Raw genomic sequence first — 19470 nt, forward strand, 5'->3', positions numbered from 1 at the left:
ATGCTCTTCTGTAAGCAATAATCTTCTTTGGCTATTATCTCTGAGAATGTTCTCTGGAAGAAATCCAACTTCTAGCTCTCTCTCTCTCTTTTTTTTCCTTTTTCATCATTTCTCTAGATAATGCAGGTACTAGTTTCTTGTTCTCCACAGGGATAATGTCTTCTTTTAAACAGAGTCAAGACTAATGTCATGTACTTGAACATTTTACTCTTCTCCTTAGAAAGTTGAGTATATACTTTCTCTAAAATATGTCCAAGGCTATTATGTGCTACATTGTAAAAACAGTTTTGGAAGAATAAACTCAATTGATCAATTTAGTAAACCAGTGAACTGGTGGTTAGGAATTCCACTCACTTCTTTTTTTAAACCCTTACCTTCCATCTTGGAATCAATATTGATTCCAAGGCAGAAGAAGAGTGGTAGGGGCTAGACAGTGGGGGGTGAAGTGACTTGTTCTGGTCACACAGCTAGGAAGTGGCTGAGGCCAGATTTGAACCTAGGACCTCCCATCTCTAGGCCTGGCTCTCAATCTACTGAGCCATTCAGCTGCCCCCTCCACCCACTTCTTAATAAGAAGTGCTGGACTAAATATGCAGAATGAGACCTCTGGCATATATGGGAATTTATTTTGCTTGAATAGCATATTTTAAAGTTCATGGCACAATTTTAAGAACGTTGCATCTTATTTACTCTCATTATAAAATATATGTGTGTCTTCTTGAAGGATTTATTTAATAGCATTTGCTACAAAAAGCATTGTAGAATAGCCCATCTGGGGCTATTATCTCTTATTCTGTTTTGCAGTGGTCTCTTCTGTCATATTCTTTGAGCTTTGTACATTACTACCTTCAATGCTGTAGTTTAGAGAAGTGGTAGAGAACTTCTAGAAACAGGGGTTCAATATTATGATATAATGAAAGGAGATATGAGACTTGAGTTCCGAATTGTGATCTTTTGCAATTCATTTCACAGAATTACAAAATCTGAAAAGTTTCAAAGGACCTCAGTGGTTATCTAGATTAACCTATATATGAAGGTAATCTCCACTATAACATACCCAAGAGGTGGGTATCTCACCTCCCTTGACTTCATATTTCTCATCTATAAAATGAGGAGTTTGGTCTAGATGGCTTCTGAGGTTCTTTCTAGCTCTAACTCAATGATCCTGTGATCCCTTGGAAAAATTAGGAGAGTAAAAATAAAATTACAGGACTAATTATAGAAATAACAAGCAAGGAAACCACTACTATAGATGAGAACAATTGCCTTGGTTTAAAAGAAGTGAGCAAACAGATCCTCTAAAGCAGAGATTCTCAGGGTTCACAAACCACCAATCCCAAGGTGGGGTGAATAGATTGGGGGGGGTGTCATGAACTCCTATGGGAAAAAGACTTTTCAGTATAATTGGTTTCCTTTATAATTCTATATATTTAATGTGCTTAAAAACATTCTTATGAGAAGAACCTCATAGGTTTCATCAGACTGACAATGGGGTTCCTAAACAAACAAATAGGCCAAGAACTCTTGATCTGAAGGAAAAAATATTGCTCAGATCCTATTATGATCCTTCTAGAAAGTTGAGGAACCCAGGCGTTGGCAGCCTTGGGCCCCTGAGAAATTCAGACTTGGATGTCCCTCCTCAGAGAGAGAGAAGTTACTCTCCCTTTTAAGCTAGAATTGTTTCCCCACTCACACTAGAATCAGTTGGGGAAGACAATAAACTTTATTCTAACTTATCAATTGGGAATAATACAGGGAGATGGCTGCAGGAGAGTTTTGTGAGGAAAGAGGGAAAAAAGGTGTCCCTATTCTAGCCATCCTTTTTTCCTCCTCAAGTTGAGGAACCCAGGCCTTGGCAGCCTTGGGCCCCTGAGAAATTCAGACTTGGATGGCCCTGGTCTTGGCCCTACTGGGCACAGTTCAGACACAGGGCACCAGGAACTATGAGGTGATCTTGTCAGCTGCTTTGTGTCTTCTCAAGGTGACCACTTCAGTTTGGAATTGTGGCGGTGCGGGGGGTGGGGGTGGGGTAGGTGTCCAGTCACCAGGAGAAAGATATGTCTTTTTTCAGGATCAAGTTTTGACCAGACTTTTTCCTCAGCCTGCCTCAGGATTGAAAGAGCTAACTGCCTCTCCCACAGAATCTCCTGCTCTCTTAAGATTCCAGAATCTCTCCTGGGGCCCCTCCCCCATTGTTACTGAGGATCCAGCAATTTCCCAGACTATAACTCCAGTTCTTGGGTTTGAAACCCCTAAACAAGACTTCTAATATCATCCTTATAATTACCTCCTCCCCTTTGAGCATATGGAAAGAGAAAAAATCTCTCTCCATATGCTCGCTATTCTATGTAATTCTAAAGCTATAACTAACATTATAAATAGTCTTAATCTTATCCTTATCCTATTCTTATTGCTATACCTTATCTATGCTAACCTGCACTAGGGATAGAAATGAAAGAAAAAATTTTTCAATGAAAATATACTTGCACAAATGCAAGTGCAAAACATACAATTACAGAAATTCAAAATGTAGAATACCAAACTTTTGAAACAATAAAATACAGTTACAAAACTTCCCCGTCTTAATCCTCCCTACTTTTTTTCTTATTATATTCAGATAATTTCTTTATTGTGTGATTCAGAGAGACTGGGATCTTTTCCTTTTCCAGCCTAGATATATGAATTATAATACCTTTTTTACTCCAAAAGAGATTCCATATCACTAGTAAAGTTCCTCTGTGTAAGGGGGTGGGGGGTTTATTTATATAAAAAGGTTGGATTGGATATATTGAAAAATAGGGTCACCAGGAATTTATATTAATTCAAAAGAGATTTATTTATAATTTATTTACAAAGTATAGAAAGAGTGAAGTAAGAAAATCAGAGCAAGGTTAGGGTAAGATATCTAGCTTAAGCACTAAGTAATTTACTCCTGGCCCCTGGCTCAACCAGGGCAGGGAGAGTTAGTCCTTAGGTCTCAGCAAAGCTAAGGACTTGGGTAAGTCTCTTTCAAGAGAAGTCTCTCCTGAGGCTAGTATTATTTAGAAAATCCAGCAGTTAAGAGTCAGTTTTTCGCTTACCACATGTCAGTCCAAAGGAAGAGATTTTAGAACAGCCTCACCAGGAACAGGGTCTTGGGTTCGGTCAGCAGATTCTTTGTTAGCCTCCACTCCAAAGAATGAAGAACTGTCAGTAGAGCCGCACTTAGGAAGTTGTCAATCCCTTTTAAAGACATTTTCTCTTGCGTCACTTCCTGTGCCTTCCCCTAATTCTATGTCTGCCAATCACAGTTGAAGTCCTGCTTTAAGACTGCCCAGGAGGCAGACAGTCGATTCTGATTCATCTCCCACTATCGCACATGTGGGTCACAGACCTTCCCCACTCAGGTGTGAATGGGGTATTTATACCTTTGGTGATTAAATTTAAAAATAGGCAGGGGTTAGAATTTAATCTTCACAATCAGGGGAGGGTTAATTATTTTCATTTTCACAATCAGGGGAGAGTTCAATTTAATCTTCACATCTGCCTTGTGGGGTTTCTTGCTAGGTCTCCCCTAATCATGAAGAATGGGTTAAGCAGGTAGTAGAAGTATGAAATTTGTCATTCCAGCTTATTAGAGAACCCTTTTGGGCATAGTGTAGTGGGGATGTTGTTGCTACTCTCACCTACCTCAATTTTGATATGTGGAAATACACAACAACCTTTCCCCTCAGATTTTTTAGCGCGCGCGCGCGCGCACACACACACACACACACATATATAATAGAAATTATTTGATTTGTAGCATAATTTGAGCATTCTGGCCACTTTGAATTGCAACCACTAGGATAGATTGCAGAGGAAGAGGATGACAGAATTGGGGGGGAAAACCTCCAGATTTTAAAGAGCCAATTCGTTTTTGTACTCATTGCCATACTGGCTAAAGATTTTAGTTCACCAGATCTATATCTGTTACTCATCCCAGTTTCAGGTGTTGCTCTGGGACAGGGACAAAAGATAGATATTAAAGGAGTGGACAATGTGGAGGTCATTAGTGGTTCTAAATGAAACTTGAGTATAGATAGGATTGTCCCTTGTTTTTAGCCAGAAGACGTTGAGCTATCCTTTCAGGGTAGAACAAACCCCTCAAAATTAGTAGGCTGTTACTTTAGTGATCAAGAGAGATGTTTGGAAACTAATGATCAAGTTTAGACTGAGTTAAAGGTTATTATATCTCTGGCACTGATTAAGTTGTTTTAAGCCTTGTAAATATTTTGGAAGTCAAATATTTTGATGAATTAGGTATGTTTTTAGTTAAATGTTTTGACTAGAAGCAGTTAAATGGGGAATGTTATTGTGTCTGTGATGTGCTAATCATGTTTCTGAGGTTATCCAGATTTTCATATTACTCATTACAGTTTCACAGAGGACAGTAACCTTTTTTCCTCCCCCATTTGAATTAGTTTATTTAGTCAATTTAGAACATTATTCTTTGGTTACAATAAACACAGTATTTCCCTCCCTCCCCTCCAACACCCTTCCCGCAGCCAACGCACAATTTCATTGGGTATTACTTGTGTCCTTGATCAGAACCTATTTCCATGTTGTTGTTTGCACTAGGATGTTCATTTAGAGTCTACATCCCCAACCGTATCCCCTCGATCCATGTATTCAAGCAGTTGTTTTTCTTCGGTGTTTTTACTCCCATAGTATTTCCTCTGAATGTGGATAGTGGTTTTCCTCATAGATTCCTTCAAGTTGTTCAGGGACATTGCATTGACAGTCTCTGTGTACAATGTTTTCCTGGTTCTGCTCCTTCCACTCTGCATCACTCCCTGGAGGTTGTTCCAGTCTCCATGGAATTCCTCCACTTTATTATTCCTTTTAGCACAATAGTATTCCATCACCAACATATACCACAATTTATTCAGCCATTCCCCAATTGAAGGGCATCCCCTCAATTTCCAATTTTTTTTTGCCACCACAAAGAGCGCAGCTATGAATATTCTTGTACATTTTTTTTCCTTATTATCTCTTTGGGGTACAAACCCAGCAGTGCTATGGCTGGATCAAAGGGTAGACAGAGAGGACAGTAACCTTGAGATTATAAAAATAAATTTTGATCAACCTCCAAATTTCTGATTCTTAATCTCCAGAAATTCCATAATTTACACATACACGTGTTTGGTGCAAATTCTAAAATAAAACAATTTAGAGACGAATATGTTTCTCTACCTTTATAACATTCCCATTGGGATGAGAGCAACCAGATTTAAAAAAAAAAATAGATGGTATTTAATATAGCTTCTTTGTTTCTGGGGAGCAAATATTTCTTATGGCACAAAAAGATTTTAATCTTGGATATCCTACCAGTTGCTCAAACTCAACTTATTCAAAATAGAGCATAATATCTTTTTTTCTGCAAATTTGCTTCTTTTTTGTAATTTTTTTCATTAACAGCCATCCATATTCAGTCACTCTCCCATTCTTGAAGTCTTGACTTTGATTTTTTTCTTCTTTACTTGTATGTCCAAGGTTTCTAGACTTGACTGGAAAGCTGCGTTACACTTCTCATATCCAGCTTGTTATTAAGCCCTGAAGATTTTTACTTCCACATATGCCTCCCATTTTTGCTCACTTCTGCTATTATTAGTTGTCACAACCACCTGCCCTGAGCTATTGGAGTACTCCCTTAACAGGTCTTGCTGATTTCATTTTCTTCTCTCTCTAATCCATCCTTTCTTCATACTGCTCCAAGACAAATCTTCCTTGTTCATTCATCACATCGAGTTCTACCCAAATCAAACTATCAGCCAACAAACAATTACCAAGTATTTACAATATGCTGCTGAGTGCTTACAATATAAAGGCAAGAAAATGATTCCTTCTTTTAAGGAGTTTACATGGTAATGGTAGAGACAACTTATAAATAAATAGGTATGTATAAAATAACATATGGGAAGGGAACAAACATTTGTTAAAGCCCTATGCTAGAAGCTTTACAGATAATAGTCTCATTTGGTCCCTCATAACAACTGTAGGAGATAGGTGCTATTCTCCACATTTTGTAGTTGAAGAAGCTGAGGCAGAGGTAAAGTGCCTCACCCAGAATCACATACTAGTAAGGGTTTGGGATGGACTTGAACTCAGGTCTTTCTGATTCCAGGCTCAGCATTTTGGTTCATGCACCCATCTGGCAACATATTGAATAGAAGAAGGGGGTAACCTTAGAGGGGAAGGCTCAGATGGCTAGCAGGATGGATGATAGGAGGAAGAAAGAAGCAGAGAAACAGGTGAGGAGGGAGGGCATTCCAGGCATGGAGGAAAGACATGCAAGAATACAGAGATTGAGGATAGAGTGTGGTAAGTGAGGAACAGCAATCATTGAACCCTAGAGTGCATGGAGGAAAGGACATCTGGGTGGTGCTATCATGCACAAAATACTAAGCCTGGGGTCAAGAAGTTGGAGTTCAAATCCAGCTGCAATCACTTACTCATTGTTTGACCCTGGACAAATCGCTTAACTGCTGTCTGCCTCAGTTTCCTCAATGGTTAAATGGGAATTATAATGGCACCTTCTCAGGGTTGTGTGAGGCTTAAATGAAACAATATCTTCTGCCTTAGTAATAACTAACAAAGACAGAATGACAAGGGCTAGGCAGTGTTGAGTGACTTTCCTAGGGTCACACAGCTAAGAAGTGTCTGACACCACATTTGAACCTAAGGCCTCCTGACTTTCTGGCTTGGCTCTCTATTCACTGTGCTACCTCACTGTTCCTCTGAAGAATCTTAAACACCAAACAAGTCTATATTTAGAATTCCTGGGGACTCAAGTCAAGCCTTCCCTGAGACCTCTCCTGATCCCACTCAACTTGAGGCACCTTCCTTTCCAAAACGATTTAGAATTAATTTTCTTTTGTTTATAGAGATACACATTTTATCTCTACCCCCAGTCCCCTTTTGAATGTAGATTCTATCAGGGCAGAATCTGTTCCAGTACAGTCTTTGTACAATTGCTTAATGCAATGACTAGCACATAGTAGGCTCTTAAATAATTTTTGATTCATTGATTGATAACCTGTGACTGGAACATCCTCCTTCCCCTTCTTTCCTGTTGAATTTCTATACTTCCGTCTAAACCTGACCACCTCTACCCATTATATACACTGTCAGTAGCATACAGTACGTTGTGCCTCTGAACACTTTATTTTGTATTAGCCCAGATTGAGTCCAAGGATCCTGTCTTATAAAAATCACAGTTCTCTGTACGTAATAGATTTATTGAAAAAATGTTTTCTTGAATCGAAACAAATATCTTCGTTTTATCAGTAAAAATTTGGTAGATTGTTAATTTAGTATACATGTTTGTACTATAGTATTAGTTTTTGCTAAGTCTTTAGTCTACTTTCAAATTTTTTAATATTGGCAGCTATGTACCTGATTTAAGATTCTATTGATATTTAATAATGAATATGAAATTCAAGTTAAGTGATTAGTTTTGGCAAGCTAGTTTACAATCATTTGAGAATGCCATCCTTAATTATTGCTATTTTCAGAAGCTATTTAATTGGAGGTCCCCATTTGAAATTGTTTCCTCAAAAACATAAAAAGTCCTATCCATAATGATGTTTTTTTTTTCACTTTTAAAAATAACAAAGCCTTAAGGTCCTAACATTCAATGGAATTAATAAAATAATGATGGTAAAAGAGAAGAAAATATTCGTCTGTTTGGCCATTTTAATATTAAAATTCTACTATAAAAAGAAGTTTGACAGTAAAAATGTATACAATTTGTTAATTTTATTAAATAAATGGAAATGTTGGTATAAGTTGATGTACCTGACTTTGTTTTTATTGTTTACAATTTAGATGAAGGGAATGCTGGCATATTTTGGTAACTTTCGTCTGATTGCAGAATTTTCTAATCCTTTCGTGAATCAACGGTAAGTTGATTTTGTTAATGAATTTTAAAGTTGGCCAAAGTAAGCCATTTATTTTTGGTAGAAAATTATTTTCCTTTGTCCTGATATGTCCAGCTCTAAAATTATTATTACAATACTACCCTAAGGGCTCCCTATAACATAACTTATAATGCAGACTGAAATTAAGCATTATTTATCATGAGTTCTGTCTTAGACCCTTCTCAGTGAGTTACTGGGAAAAAAAAAAACATTTTACATATATTAGAAGGTTTTTCATTTATTACCTAGCCTAATGCCTTGTGCTCACTGAGCAGACTCAATAAATATATATTGAATGACTGATCTTGCTTGATAATACAGTAGAAACATACTTTGGGCATAAGACTGAGCATCATAATTTTGATGAAATGAGATTTTGGCCAGATCTAAAGAAACTCCATGGAAAGGATGCCTTGGCACTACATGTTTTATAAGACACTATATTTTTAACACATACTATAAACCCATACTTGGGGCAACTAGGTGGCACAGTGGATAAAATGCTAGGCTTGAAGATAAGTAGGCTCCTATTTCCAAGTTCAAATCTTGTTCCTAGCGGTATGACCCTGGGTGAGTCATTTACTCCTGTTTGCCTCAGTTTCCTCATCTGTAAAATGAACTAGAGAAGGAAACTGCAAATGACTTCAGTATTTTTGCCAAAAAACAAAACCAAACCAAATTGGGTCAGAAAAGTTGGATTGCTGAGAAATAACTATAATCAAATAATAAGGAAACTGGGATTCATAGAAATTGCACGACTTATCCATTGCCATGTTTCCAGGTAGGATTGTAGCCCAGATATCTGACTACAAATACCTCCCACTCTGCATGGCATAACGCTACTTCTCTAAGGAAACCAGGGCCTTTATGGGGACCAGGGCAGATCACTTCCTGGCTGTCAGACCATGAGAAATCACTTAACCTCCATGATCTTTAGTTTCATCTATAAATATAAAAACCATACTTTATCAATATTGATTATCTATAAAATAAAATCTATATCTATATTGATTCTCTATAAAATACTACTTGCAGTACCTGCCTCCTATGGAAAGGAAATGAGACTGACAGTTTGCCGGAAGGAAGTGCTAGTCACAAGACCCAACTGCCACTCCCGGCAGGAAGGAAGTGCTAGTCACAAGACCCCACTGCCACTCCCAGTTGGCCCCTTCCCCCACAAACTGTCAGTCTTATTTCCTTTCCACACTCCCAGGGCCATTCCCCATGGTCACAAAGCTCGTACTACAGATAGGAACATTTTGTGAAAAACTTTTTGTCTCTTCACCAAGTCAACAACCATTTATGAAGCATCTGTTACATGACAGACATTGAGCTAAGTGCTGAAGACACAAAGACAGGGAAAAAGGAGACCCTATTTTCAAGGAACTAATAACCCTTTTTTGGGCAAATTACTATACTAATAACTACAAATAAGACTCCAGAAATTGTAGATAATTTCAGTGGGAAAGGAGGGGGTTGAGAAAGGCTTCCTGCTTTGAGGATATGAAGTAGTATCAGTTAAATCTTAGGATGAAGCCTAGGTAGCTAGTATGGAAGGTGGGATTTTAGCAGAGATGTGACAAAAGTCTCAAGAGGCAGCAGACAAGGATGGAGAGAATTCCACACATGGGGACAGCCACTAAAAGTGCCCAAGGGAGGTAGAGTAACCAGCCTGAAGCTGGTGTCAGAATATGTATGTGGGGGGAGTAAGCTATAGAGACTGGAAATGTAGCAGCAGCCGAGTTGCAAAGGGTTTTAAAAGAGAATTATATATTTGATCCTAGAGATAGTTGGAAACACCTGGAATTTATTAAATATTTAATTGTGCTTGATCATATTTTTTCCTTTCATTGTTTTTGAGCTTTCTAATTTAGTGTAGATGCTAGTCAGGCGTCCATTATGTTTAATGGCAAGACCATTTGTACAATTTTTTCCCTTAAAACACTGACATAAAAGTTGGCAAAATTAATACGTGCACATCATTTTCAGATGAAATGGAATAAAACCCATTGCATAGTAAACAAAAATGAAAAGCATTCACTTTTGCCACATATCACCCATAAATATTTCGTTTAATAAATGCCTTTATTTTTCAGGTGGTTCCTCGAAGTGCTAGGATATCCCAAGTCTTCCAAAGCTAACATCATCAATGGCGTACTAATGACAGTAGTATTCTTCATCGTAAGGATTGCAGTCATACCGCCTTTCTATAGTCATATTTATGCTGTATTTGGAACAGAAGCTTTCAACAGACTAGGATTTGCTGCCCAAAGTGCCTGGATTGGTTGCAGTGGTGTTTTAGATGTGATGAATGTGATGTGGATGATCAAAATTTCAAAGGGATGCCTCAGAGTTATCTCTCTCATAAGAAAGGAAAAAACCAACAAGTATCATCAGAATGGAAAACTTGACTAAAAATGGCATATCGAAAAACAAACTACTTCATTACCTTACATTTGTGCTGATATGTGCTGATTTGACATTTCTTGGCATGGTCTGTGCTTTATTAATATTTGCTATTCAAGATTTCCATGACAACATCTGTTTTTAACTCTAGGAAAGAAAAACCAAGAGTAGCTTTTATTCCAAGACACCTTTTCAGCTTTCCAGCTGCCTTATAAGCATGAATACAACTTTAGGAGTTTAAAGAACAACTTACAAATACAATGGAGATTCTTCTGAAATGTATTACCTGCACTAGCATTTTTCACCATGAAAAGATGGCTGTGTTCATGTGTGTGGTGCACTTTGTTTTAGCTGATTAATTCTGTTGACAGAATTTAAATTATCTTTAACTCTTTTCTATCAGTGTTTTCTTGGCAACCAACACTAATATGGGGCTTGACTTCTAAATTGTCAATACTAACTAAGGGACTTTGGGATATGAAAATAGTGAATCTGGCACAGCTTATCATTTTAAATATCAGGATGAAGTACTTTGCTTCATCATATGTATGTAGTTAGCTCAATCATGGAAAATATTTCCTGCATTTCTTTAGGCATACACAGATTTTGTATATATGCTCTTTTTACATTTTTTTCTCCTGTTTCTCACATGTCTAAAAACATTAAATTTTGATTAGTTGATAGCCAAATTTTGGGATTGATTAAAAAAAAATAAAACCACCTTAGTTTCAGAGATATTTTAATCATTTAGAATTTCATAATTCCCAGTTTAAGGCCTGGGTTCAAATTTTGTCTATCCTGATGAAAGAACTTCTTTGTTATTAGAAAACTTCTTTTCTTTCTTTTTCTCAATATTTGACTTCAAAAAAACTGTTTTCTCTAGAACTGAGCACATCTTTCCTTAATATGTATTGATGAAAGGAGAGATTGGGGAGGGGGGAAACTCCACAGTATTTAACACTAGTAGACATGTCAGAAGGACATTTCAAATGTGCCTATTCTGCTGTTTTAGCTCCATCTTATTTTGCTAATCCCTCCAAAACTAAAATATTTGTCAGCATCTTTATGACAAAATATACTAATGTTTATCTGCTTTCTCATTTGGTATATGAAATAATCTCTCTTTTTCACTATATGTGGTCATTTATTAAGGAAAGCTATTAAACAGGTTTTTAAAAAAAAACTCTGTCTTTAGCATTTTATCAAGTTATTACTGTGGTCTATTTTTATATTGCAGTAAAAACTGACATAGACCTAATTAAAAATTTCCAAAAGAGAGGGATGATTTTTCTAAAAATGTCAGTAGGTGATTATGTGGTTAGAATAGTAGGATGAATTGCAAGGGGGAATTGCTGTGATTTTGCTGCCTTGTCTCCCTCTCCACCTACCTTGCAGATGATAAATTATTCTCTTGGGGTTTGCAAAATCTTTGCTGCATTTAGAGCCCAATAATCATCAGTACTAAAGGTCTTGTGCTATATAGTATCCATCATATACTTGAGGCAGGCCATTTATCTTCCTAAAAATTCTCTAAAAATATTGGAGGTTTTTTGGTTTTACATTTTCATAGAAAATTGAGACCCAAGGATGTGTGCTTTAAAAATATTTTTTATTGTTTTCATTTGGTCTAAATGACAAAGGATATAATTTAATTATTTATGTGTGTTGGTTATCAGTTATCACTTTATCACATGTATGTAAAAGATAATGGTTTATTTGCTGAAAGCCCAGTGACTGACCTCTTTTTTTTTTTGTCCTTCCTAAGAAAGGAAAATATATTTTTTATTAAACCAAGGACATACATCAGGGAATTAAATGAATCTTAATAAAAAAATTTTGTTTAAAGAAAATTTCTAATTTGCACCAGATTATTTTCATTGGGATAGAACTTTCATAACAATGTATATTATAACATATATATGTAAATATATAATAACATAGTACGATAAAAGTTCCATTTTGGGTTCTAAATGGCTTAGTATTGACAGGAATGACTTATTAAATCAAGCCAAAATTTTATTTTGTTTTGTTTTTCTATTTGATTCATTTGTCCAGGCTGTAAGTTAAGAAAAGCCATTTGAAGGGAAAAAAAACTTATACTTAAACCATTTAGTTAAACTATTGGCATTTTTAAAAAAACACTTATTTTTTTTATTCTTAAAGTTAATGGCACATTACTAGCATGTTACACCCAAACATTCAATAAACATTTATTGATTGAATTATTTATTTAGATGGGGAAAATGGATAAATATTTTTCTCACACCTGCCTTTCTGACAAACACACATACATACAGGAAATACATTCCTTGGAATGAAAAAAAAATTAAAATAAAGAAATTAGCTCTTAAAATATCTTTTTGGTTCTGAACAGAGATTATAAAAAGCTACTTAAAATAAAGACAGTATAAATTTAGTATTCCAAGGTGCAATATAGTATTTCCAGCTAAAACTGTTCATATAATTGTCACAAACAGTATCTCTCATTGTCAAAAGTACCACAGATATGAATATATTTGAAGTGTCATTTTAGATTAAGCTATTTTTGCTGTTTAGTCAAAATTTACCACTTGTCTATGTATTTACTTCATATCACTTTACATAAATTCCTTAATTTTAAAATCCAACTTTAGTTGCTGATATAAAACATGAAAGGAAGGCAAGTTTTATAACTTGTAATTCATATGGTTCACAGAAAAGATATTTCCTCAAAAAAAAATATATGTGTGTGTGTATATATATATATATATATATATATCTGAGATGCAGATGGTTTAATGATTGAGGATACCTCTCATTAAGAGATGGGACATTTTAGCTATTAAATATTCTAAGTATTTGGATCTTAGATGAATCTTATGGCTTCTAATATTGGAGACTTAATTAAATTTATCAAAATGAAGCAAATCGACATAAGGATATTTTCTAATAATTTTTTTTGGTAGGAAATTACATTATTGGTAACCTGATGTTATGAAGGAGTTATTAGACTTTCTTCTAAAACTTTCAAACTGTCACTTTAAAAATCAGCAGCAAATTTTGTTACATAATTTCAGTTAATTACCCATGTGGTTGTTCATGCAAGATCAGAGTTAAGTATTAGCTGTGTAAGTAATTAACACAATTAAGTATTTTCTTTGGGTAAATTAAAGAATTATGAGCTCGAGTTTGCTTTCTTACATAAAAAATCCTCTTAATGAGAAGAATGTCTGCAATTGTTTAAAATTCAGAGTGATAGGTTACAGGATGTTTATGTAAGATTGGGAAAGTTCTTTATTATTATAAGTTTGTTTTCAGTCCAGCTGCTAAAAATATGTAACATTTACGAAAAAGCCCTTCATTGAAAAAGATATAATAGTTCCATGCCTTTATCTTCTTTAAACAACTTAAATGTACTGTGCAGAACTCAGTATAGTCTTCTTAAAGGTCTAGTTAAAAATTTACCTAGTTTACAGCAAACATTTAAATAAAACTTTTCTAAAATTGAAAAAGAAATTTGACTCGAATTACATTTTTACTGATGTAGGGTTTTTTTTTTTTAATTTATGCTTACAATTTGTATAACTTCTTTGAAATACATATGAAGTTTTGGTGGCTTAGGCACCACAAAATTGGACTTCATTTTTAAGAAAAGCTGACTTCATTGTCAGTTACAAGGTTAGTTTCTAATGCATGCAGCACAAGAGTCATCCAAAGGTATGAAGGTATCTAGAGATAGGTATTATAGTTTTGAACTGCGTTCTACTCTAGTTCTTAGAAGGAAATTTGCTATGCCTAAAAAATGGTTGTGTTCCTGGGGATGCTTAAAGTAAGACACTTTAATTGTTTTTATTGCAATTGCTCCAGGCTAAAAGTTTGGCAGAAATAGTTCTGAATTGGGTAACTTGAAAATATGTCTATAATATGTAATACCAGTTGTTAACGTTGATTAATCACAGAACATGAAGTTGTAGACTTAAAGTTTTATTAAGAAGCAAATGAAAAACATGACATCAGAAAAGTAGTCATGGTGCCCATCTTGGTACACCAAGGAACTGGCAAAGACATACACATGTCCCTTGCACAAACTTAAGAGTGGCTAATTCCCCAGTAGATCTGTTCCAGGGTAGTCTAGACCCAGTGGGGCCTGGAGATGAAATAAGATTATTAGAGGGAAGCTTTTTTACCTTAATGTGAAGAGTGCTCCGGGCATAGAAGTCCCTCTTTCCCTCTCTAACCCAGACCACGTGAGTGTATTTTTTTTGTTGATAGCACAGAGAAATGTCACATTGCTTCCTCTAAGCCTGTCTACCACTAACATTCTGCTATGGCACTTTACTAGCTAACCTTCTGTTAAGGTCTCCCCTTCCCCTAGACTCTTAGTCCTTGGTATATTGGGAAAAATTTAGAAATAAACTTATAAGTTGATTGTGGCACAAAGGATCATATGAAAATATGAGTGAAAACCAATCAATCCGTGTTTTATTAGCTATGGACAGTCATTCAGTCCAAATAGAAATGGTTCTCTAGCGTTTAAAAACATTTCAGGACCTTAACACCTGTTTATTGTGTGAGGGAATGACAAAGATGAGGTTTTCCATACTTTATGGGCTACTTAGGGACCATAATACTTGGTCTTGGTATGATCTATTCAACAGTTCCACCAGCAAATAAATGATTTATTCAGGACATTTTGCAAAACTATGACACCAATAATCCTTTTCCACAATTGAGTCCCAAGTAGCCTATAATTTCTTTGGTAATAACAACAGTATATATGAATGAGGAGAGCACTTTGGAAACGAGTGAAGAATCACAGGCAGCTATAATAAAAGGATGATTTGCAAGGAAAATGTTTACATTGATTCACTTTTAGCAATGGACATGTCTTGATGTGAGGCCTTACGCTTAGGACCAAGGACAATGGAAAAGACTATTTCCAAATTGAAAAATAAGTATCTTTGCATAAAGGAATACCTCTGGCTGAAAACTCGTTAAGCATTGGCTATGTAGTTTTTGCTTTGTACCTCTGTGTAATCTTGTAATTAAATGATGTGAAGGTTATTTGCTACTTCCTGGTAAACTAAACCTAAAACATAAAAGCAAATAAAACATGGTGTATTTTTTCCTTCCTCTCTTGCCTGATTGTTGAACTATTGTATAATAATGTCTGTATTTTAAGGGCTTTTATGTAAGCATAGAAGACACTAGATTTTTAGTACTTGCTACCAAGAAATGTATGAGAATGTTTTAAAATTTTTTTATCAAAATTTTTAATATAAAAGGAATTAAAAGTTATGGATTTTATTTGAAAACTATATGCATACTGCAATAAATACAAAAATTTAGATATTTTAGATGTAAATGAACTACATATGTAATGCTTGCACACAGAAATTCTATGTAAAAGAATAAAGAGCACATGTATTTAAAAACTGGTTCTATGCATAACTTTATTATTTATTCTAATTCTTAAACTATTTGCTTTAAAATTAGCTAATGACATAATTTTATAGACGTCTCATAGAATGCTTAGATGTATAATCTAGTAAAAAAAGTTTTTAAAAGACAAAAGTACTCTATCTTCCTTGATCTATTGGACAATAAAACAAAATCATGCTCAAATTTAATGGAATTAAATCAACAATCTATCAATTTTTGTGGTGTATATTTTGATTTTTCTCCTTTGGGTCTTTGTATGTTCTCAGTTTGAAGAAAATAAAATATTTAGAAAATTTCACTGAAGCTATAAGTATTTGAATAGCTATAATTTGTATAAATATATGCAGTTTTGAGTTGTGCAATAGTATCTAAGCAATAATCCTCATGTCATCAGAATGATTAAGTTTATAATAAAGAGAATGCGGTTTTATCCTGTGAAATTACATTTATTTAAGAAGAATTAATAAAATTTTAAAAAATCATATTTTATTCAAGACTTTTGATATACTAAAGTAGAAAGTTTTGCATTCTGTAAAAGAGATTTAAAGAAAAAAATCCAGAGTTTACATGAAATAGAAAGTTTGACCATAAAGACCTGTATTTCAAATCCTTATTAATAGGTTGACATAGTTACCTTCTTTAAAAACTAAATGCCTTTTACCCTACCAGGTTCCTTAAAAGAGGGAAATATTCAGAAATCAATATATTACTACAGAGCTTGTTTTCCCTTTAAGTTTGGGTTAATGTAAAATAGATTTTAGATAGAGACAGAGAAAAAAAGAAGGAAAGACAAAAAAGAAGGAAAAGAAAGAAAAATTAGTCTGGGTTGGTAGCAGAAGGAACTGTGCTTGGCACAGTCAACAGGCTTTAAAACTGGCATTTTTATTTGACATCTTCCATACTCTCGTTTGGTCTTTCGAGTTGTGGCCATGACTCCTACCTTCTTGTGTTGTATGTGGCTTGATATTCAGCCTTAGAATGGTCAGATTGACCAGATGCAATGCAAAAGAGGACTGGCAATTGGAGAGTATAATGAGTCATACTTCTAAACATGACAGTGCTGGGAAAGTCTGTCAAAGGAACAGCTGAATTTCAAGATTAAAATAGTTGCAGCTGTCACTTGAGAGATAAAACACGGGTAAAATTACAAGGAGGTCAGAATAAATTTGGTCCCATCACTCATCATTAACAGCAAAGTCCCGTGTAAATGGCGCTTCCTGTATTGCACATAGCACATTCTCTCTCTAGACCTCTTTTATTTTGTCTTCTTTAGCTCAGGTCTTCTATCTTTTCCTCCAGCCTTTCTCTTGATTTCCAGCATGTGTAAAGAAGGTTGCAGCAAGAGTTATAGGATTAAATTTTTTTAATTAATTTATCTGATAGATTGGCTTTATTCTCATTCTACAAATATATAAAGTTGGTGGTCTTGGAAGATATTTATTTATTTTAAAACCTTTATCTTCTGTCTTAAAATCAATACTGTGTACCAGTTAGAAGGCAGAAGAGCAGTACGAACTAGGCAGTGGGGGTTAAGTGACTTGTCCAGGGTCACCCAGATAGCAAGTGTCTGAAGCCAGATTTGAAGTCAGGATCTCCCGTCTCTGGGCTTGGCTCTCAATCCACAGAGCCACCTTGCTGCCCCCTAGGATGTCACATTTTTAGAAAGTATTTCAGCAAGATATGCAATGCTCGAAGGAAATCAACCATAATGGAGAATGGGTATCATTTTATAAAGGCATTTTCAAAAGAATTAGGAATGTTTAGCCTGAAAAATAGAAGGCTTGTTAGGACTGGGTGGAGACATCATATCTGTCTTTTAAGTAACTTAATATCTATCACATAGAAAAAGAATGAGAATTATCTTTTTGTATGAATGGCTAGAATTAGCAATAAATTGAAGTTGCAGAGATTTAGATGCCCTGAGCATAAGGCAAGAAAGTGTAGGGAATTTGGAGCTTTTGTCAAATTTAAATCATGAGAAGAGGCCAGGAAGGAGGATCCTATATAGCTTCAGTCATGACATTTCATCTTTTAGGTCCCCAGTGTTCTCACCTATAAAATGAGGGGGTTAGACAACACGAATTACAAGTTTCCTTACATCTCTAAAATTCTGTACTTCAATAAATAGTATCTTTAATTTATTATTTTTTTATATTTTATAAAGTTTTATTAATAATAACTAAAGCACAAGAACTACCTGACTTCAGCCCCAGTCACAGGTTCAAAAAGAGAGAGAGAGGGAGGAGTTACCATCACTTAAATACAATCACACAAAACATGGGGAAGCAAGAAAATTGAACCCTGGGAAAACTAAGGGACTTCTGGGAGATGAAGTCCAAAGGCTCAATTTTGGTGTCCATTTATACATATCTCCCCTGTGATCCTATATGGGAAACCAGTTTCCCCAAAAGGATCATGGAAACATAACTTTAAAATTGCAATAATTTGTGAATAAGAGGAAAATAGAACAAAACCAATGATTACTAGGTTGAAAAAAGCTAATTTGGTGGCAGTCCCCTTTGGCAGTATATATTAAAAACAAAGGCATTTCAACCCCCCATAGTTCAATTCACATCCCAATGTTCACTCTGGATCTTCTGGTACAGCATGTGGTCTCTGCAGGCATCTATCTTCATGGGGAATTCTGGATTCTGGGAGGTAGGAAGTTTCTTATCCTATTTTGTTCTTGGCCCAGGTGAGGACTCTCGTGATATTATAGGGCATTCTGGGAAGTGCCAAGGACTTCTGGGGATTGAAGTCTGGGATTCAAATCTCCATTTTTACAATTTTGCCGGCTAGGTAGAGGGCCATCTGTCAGGATCTACTCCACCAATTTTTCACATTCACTGATGGTTTGGGGGCCCCAAAAGGTAAATGCATTTCTTCTTTGTGTTTCTAGAGCCCACAATTCTTACAAGCCCTTACCAGTGTATTTCTCATTAACTCAGCCAATAGGTTAATTAGCTCTTTAGCAAAGGTATTTGTTTAGATTTTATGGTAAGAAAAAATGGAAAAAAAAACATTCCTTCCAAAAGCTTGGATCATGCTTTCTCACAAATACACTCAGGACCATGGGAAGAGTGGGGTTAGTCTTGGGAGTGCTTTGGTAGTGAGGCATACAGGGTAACTCACAACTGCTGGCACTTGGTGGCCTAAATTCTTGGCCAGTATCCTTAGCCAGCATTTTCTCTGGCACAGAGGGTAATGGTCTTTGAAGCTACCTTCCTTAGGTTTTTTTCATATCTACTTGTCCTTTATATTTCACTCTGCTTCTGGTTGGATATGTTACCTTCTAATGGTCTGGCTTCTTCAATACTGTGGTCAAAGGGGGTGGGGATGGGGGTAGAGAGAGGAAGGAAAAAGAAAAGGGGGGAGGGAGAAAGAGAGACACCTTCAAGGGCTTGTTCCACCTTTTAGAATCCTCAACTCTGGAATTTGAATCTTCTACTGAAATGATTCACTACTTTATTGACTGCTGTTTTTATATAAAAGCCCAGGGGTATGTTGGGTTCAGCCAAACACAAGGTTTTTTCCAGTATAGTGTCATCTGCTTTCATCCAATGGCTAAGACTTTCTTATCTTCTCAAATTATTTAATGATGTCATGCATTATTATTATGAGGTTGGAGGAGAATTCCTTAATAGCCAGTTAAAACTTGATTTAATTTAGATATCTGGCCCTTCTGTGATTACATTAATTGGCA

At 35.5% G+C, this 19470-nt stretch overlaps 1 protein-coding gene across 1 annotated transcript in view; it reads left to right on the forward strand.

The window, feature by feature from the left end:
- Positions 1–16249, forward strand: part of TLCD4 (TLC domain containing 4) — an 89702-nt gene extending 73453 nt beyond the window's left edge. Inside the window, exons 7-8 of the mRNA XM_007485004.3 lie at positions 7849–7922; positions 10037–16249. Coding sequence (XP_007485066.1) covers positions 7849–7922; positions 10037–10355 — 393 coding nt within the window. The 3' untranslated portion in view covers positions 10356–16249. The remainder of the gene's footprint in view (positions 1–7848; positions 7923–10036) is intronic.
- The last annotated feature ends 3221 nt before the right edge of the window (positions 16250–19470 follow it).

Source organism: Monodelphis domestica, chromosome 2 (assembly GCF_027887165.1).
Source record: "Monodelphis domestica isolate mMonDom1 chromosome 2, mMonDom1.pri, whole genome shotgun sequence".
NCBI lineage: Eukaryota > Metazoa > Chordata > Mammalia > Didelphimorphia > Didelphidae > Monodelphis > Monodelphis domestica.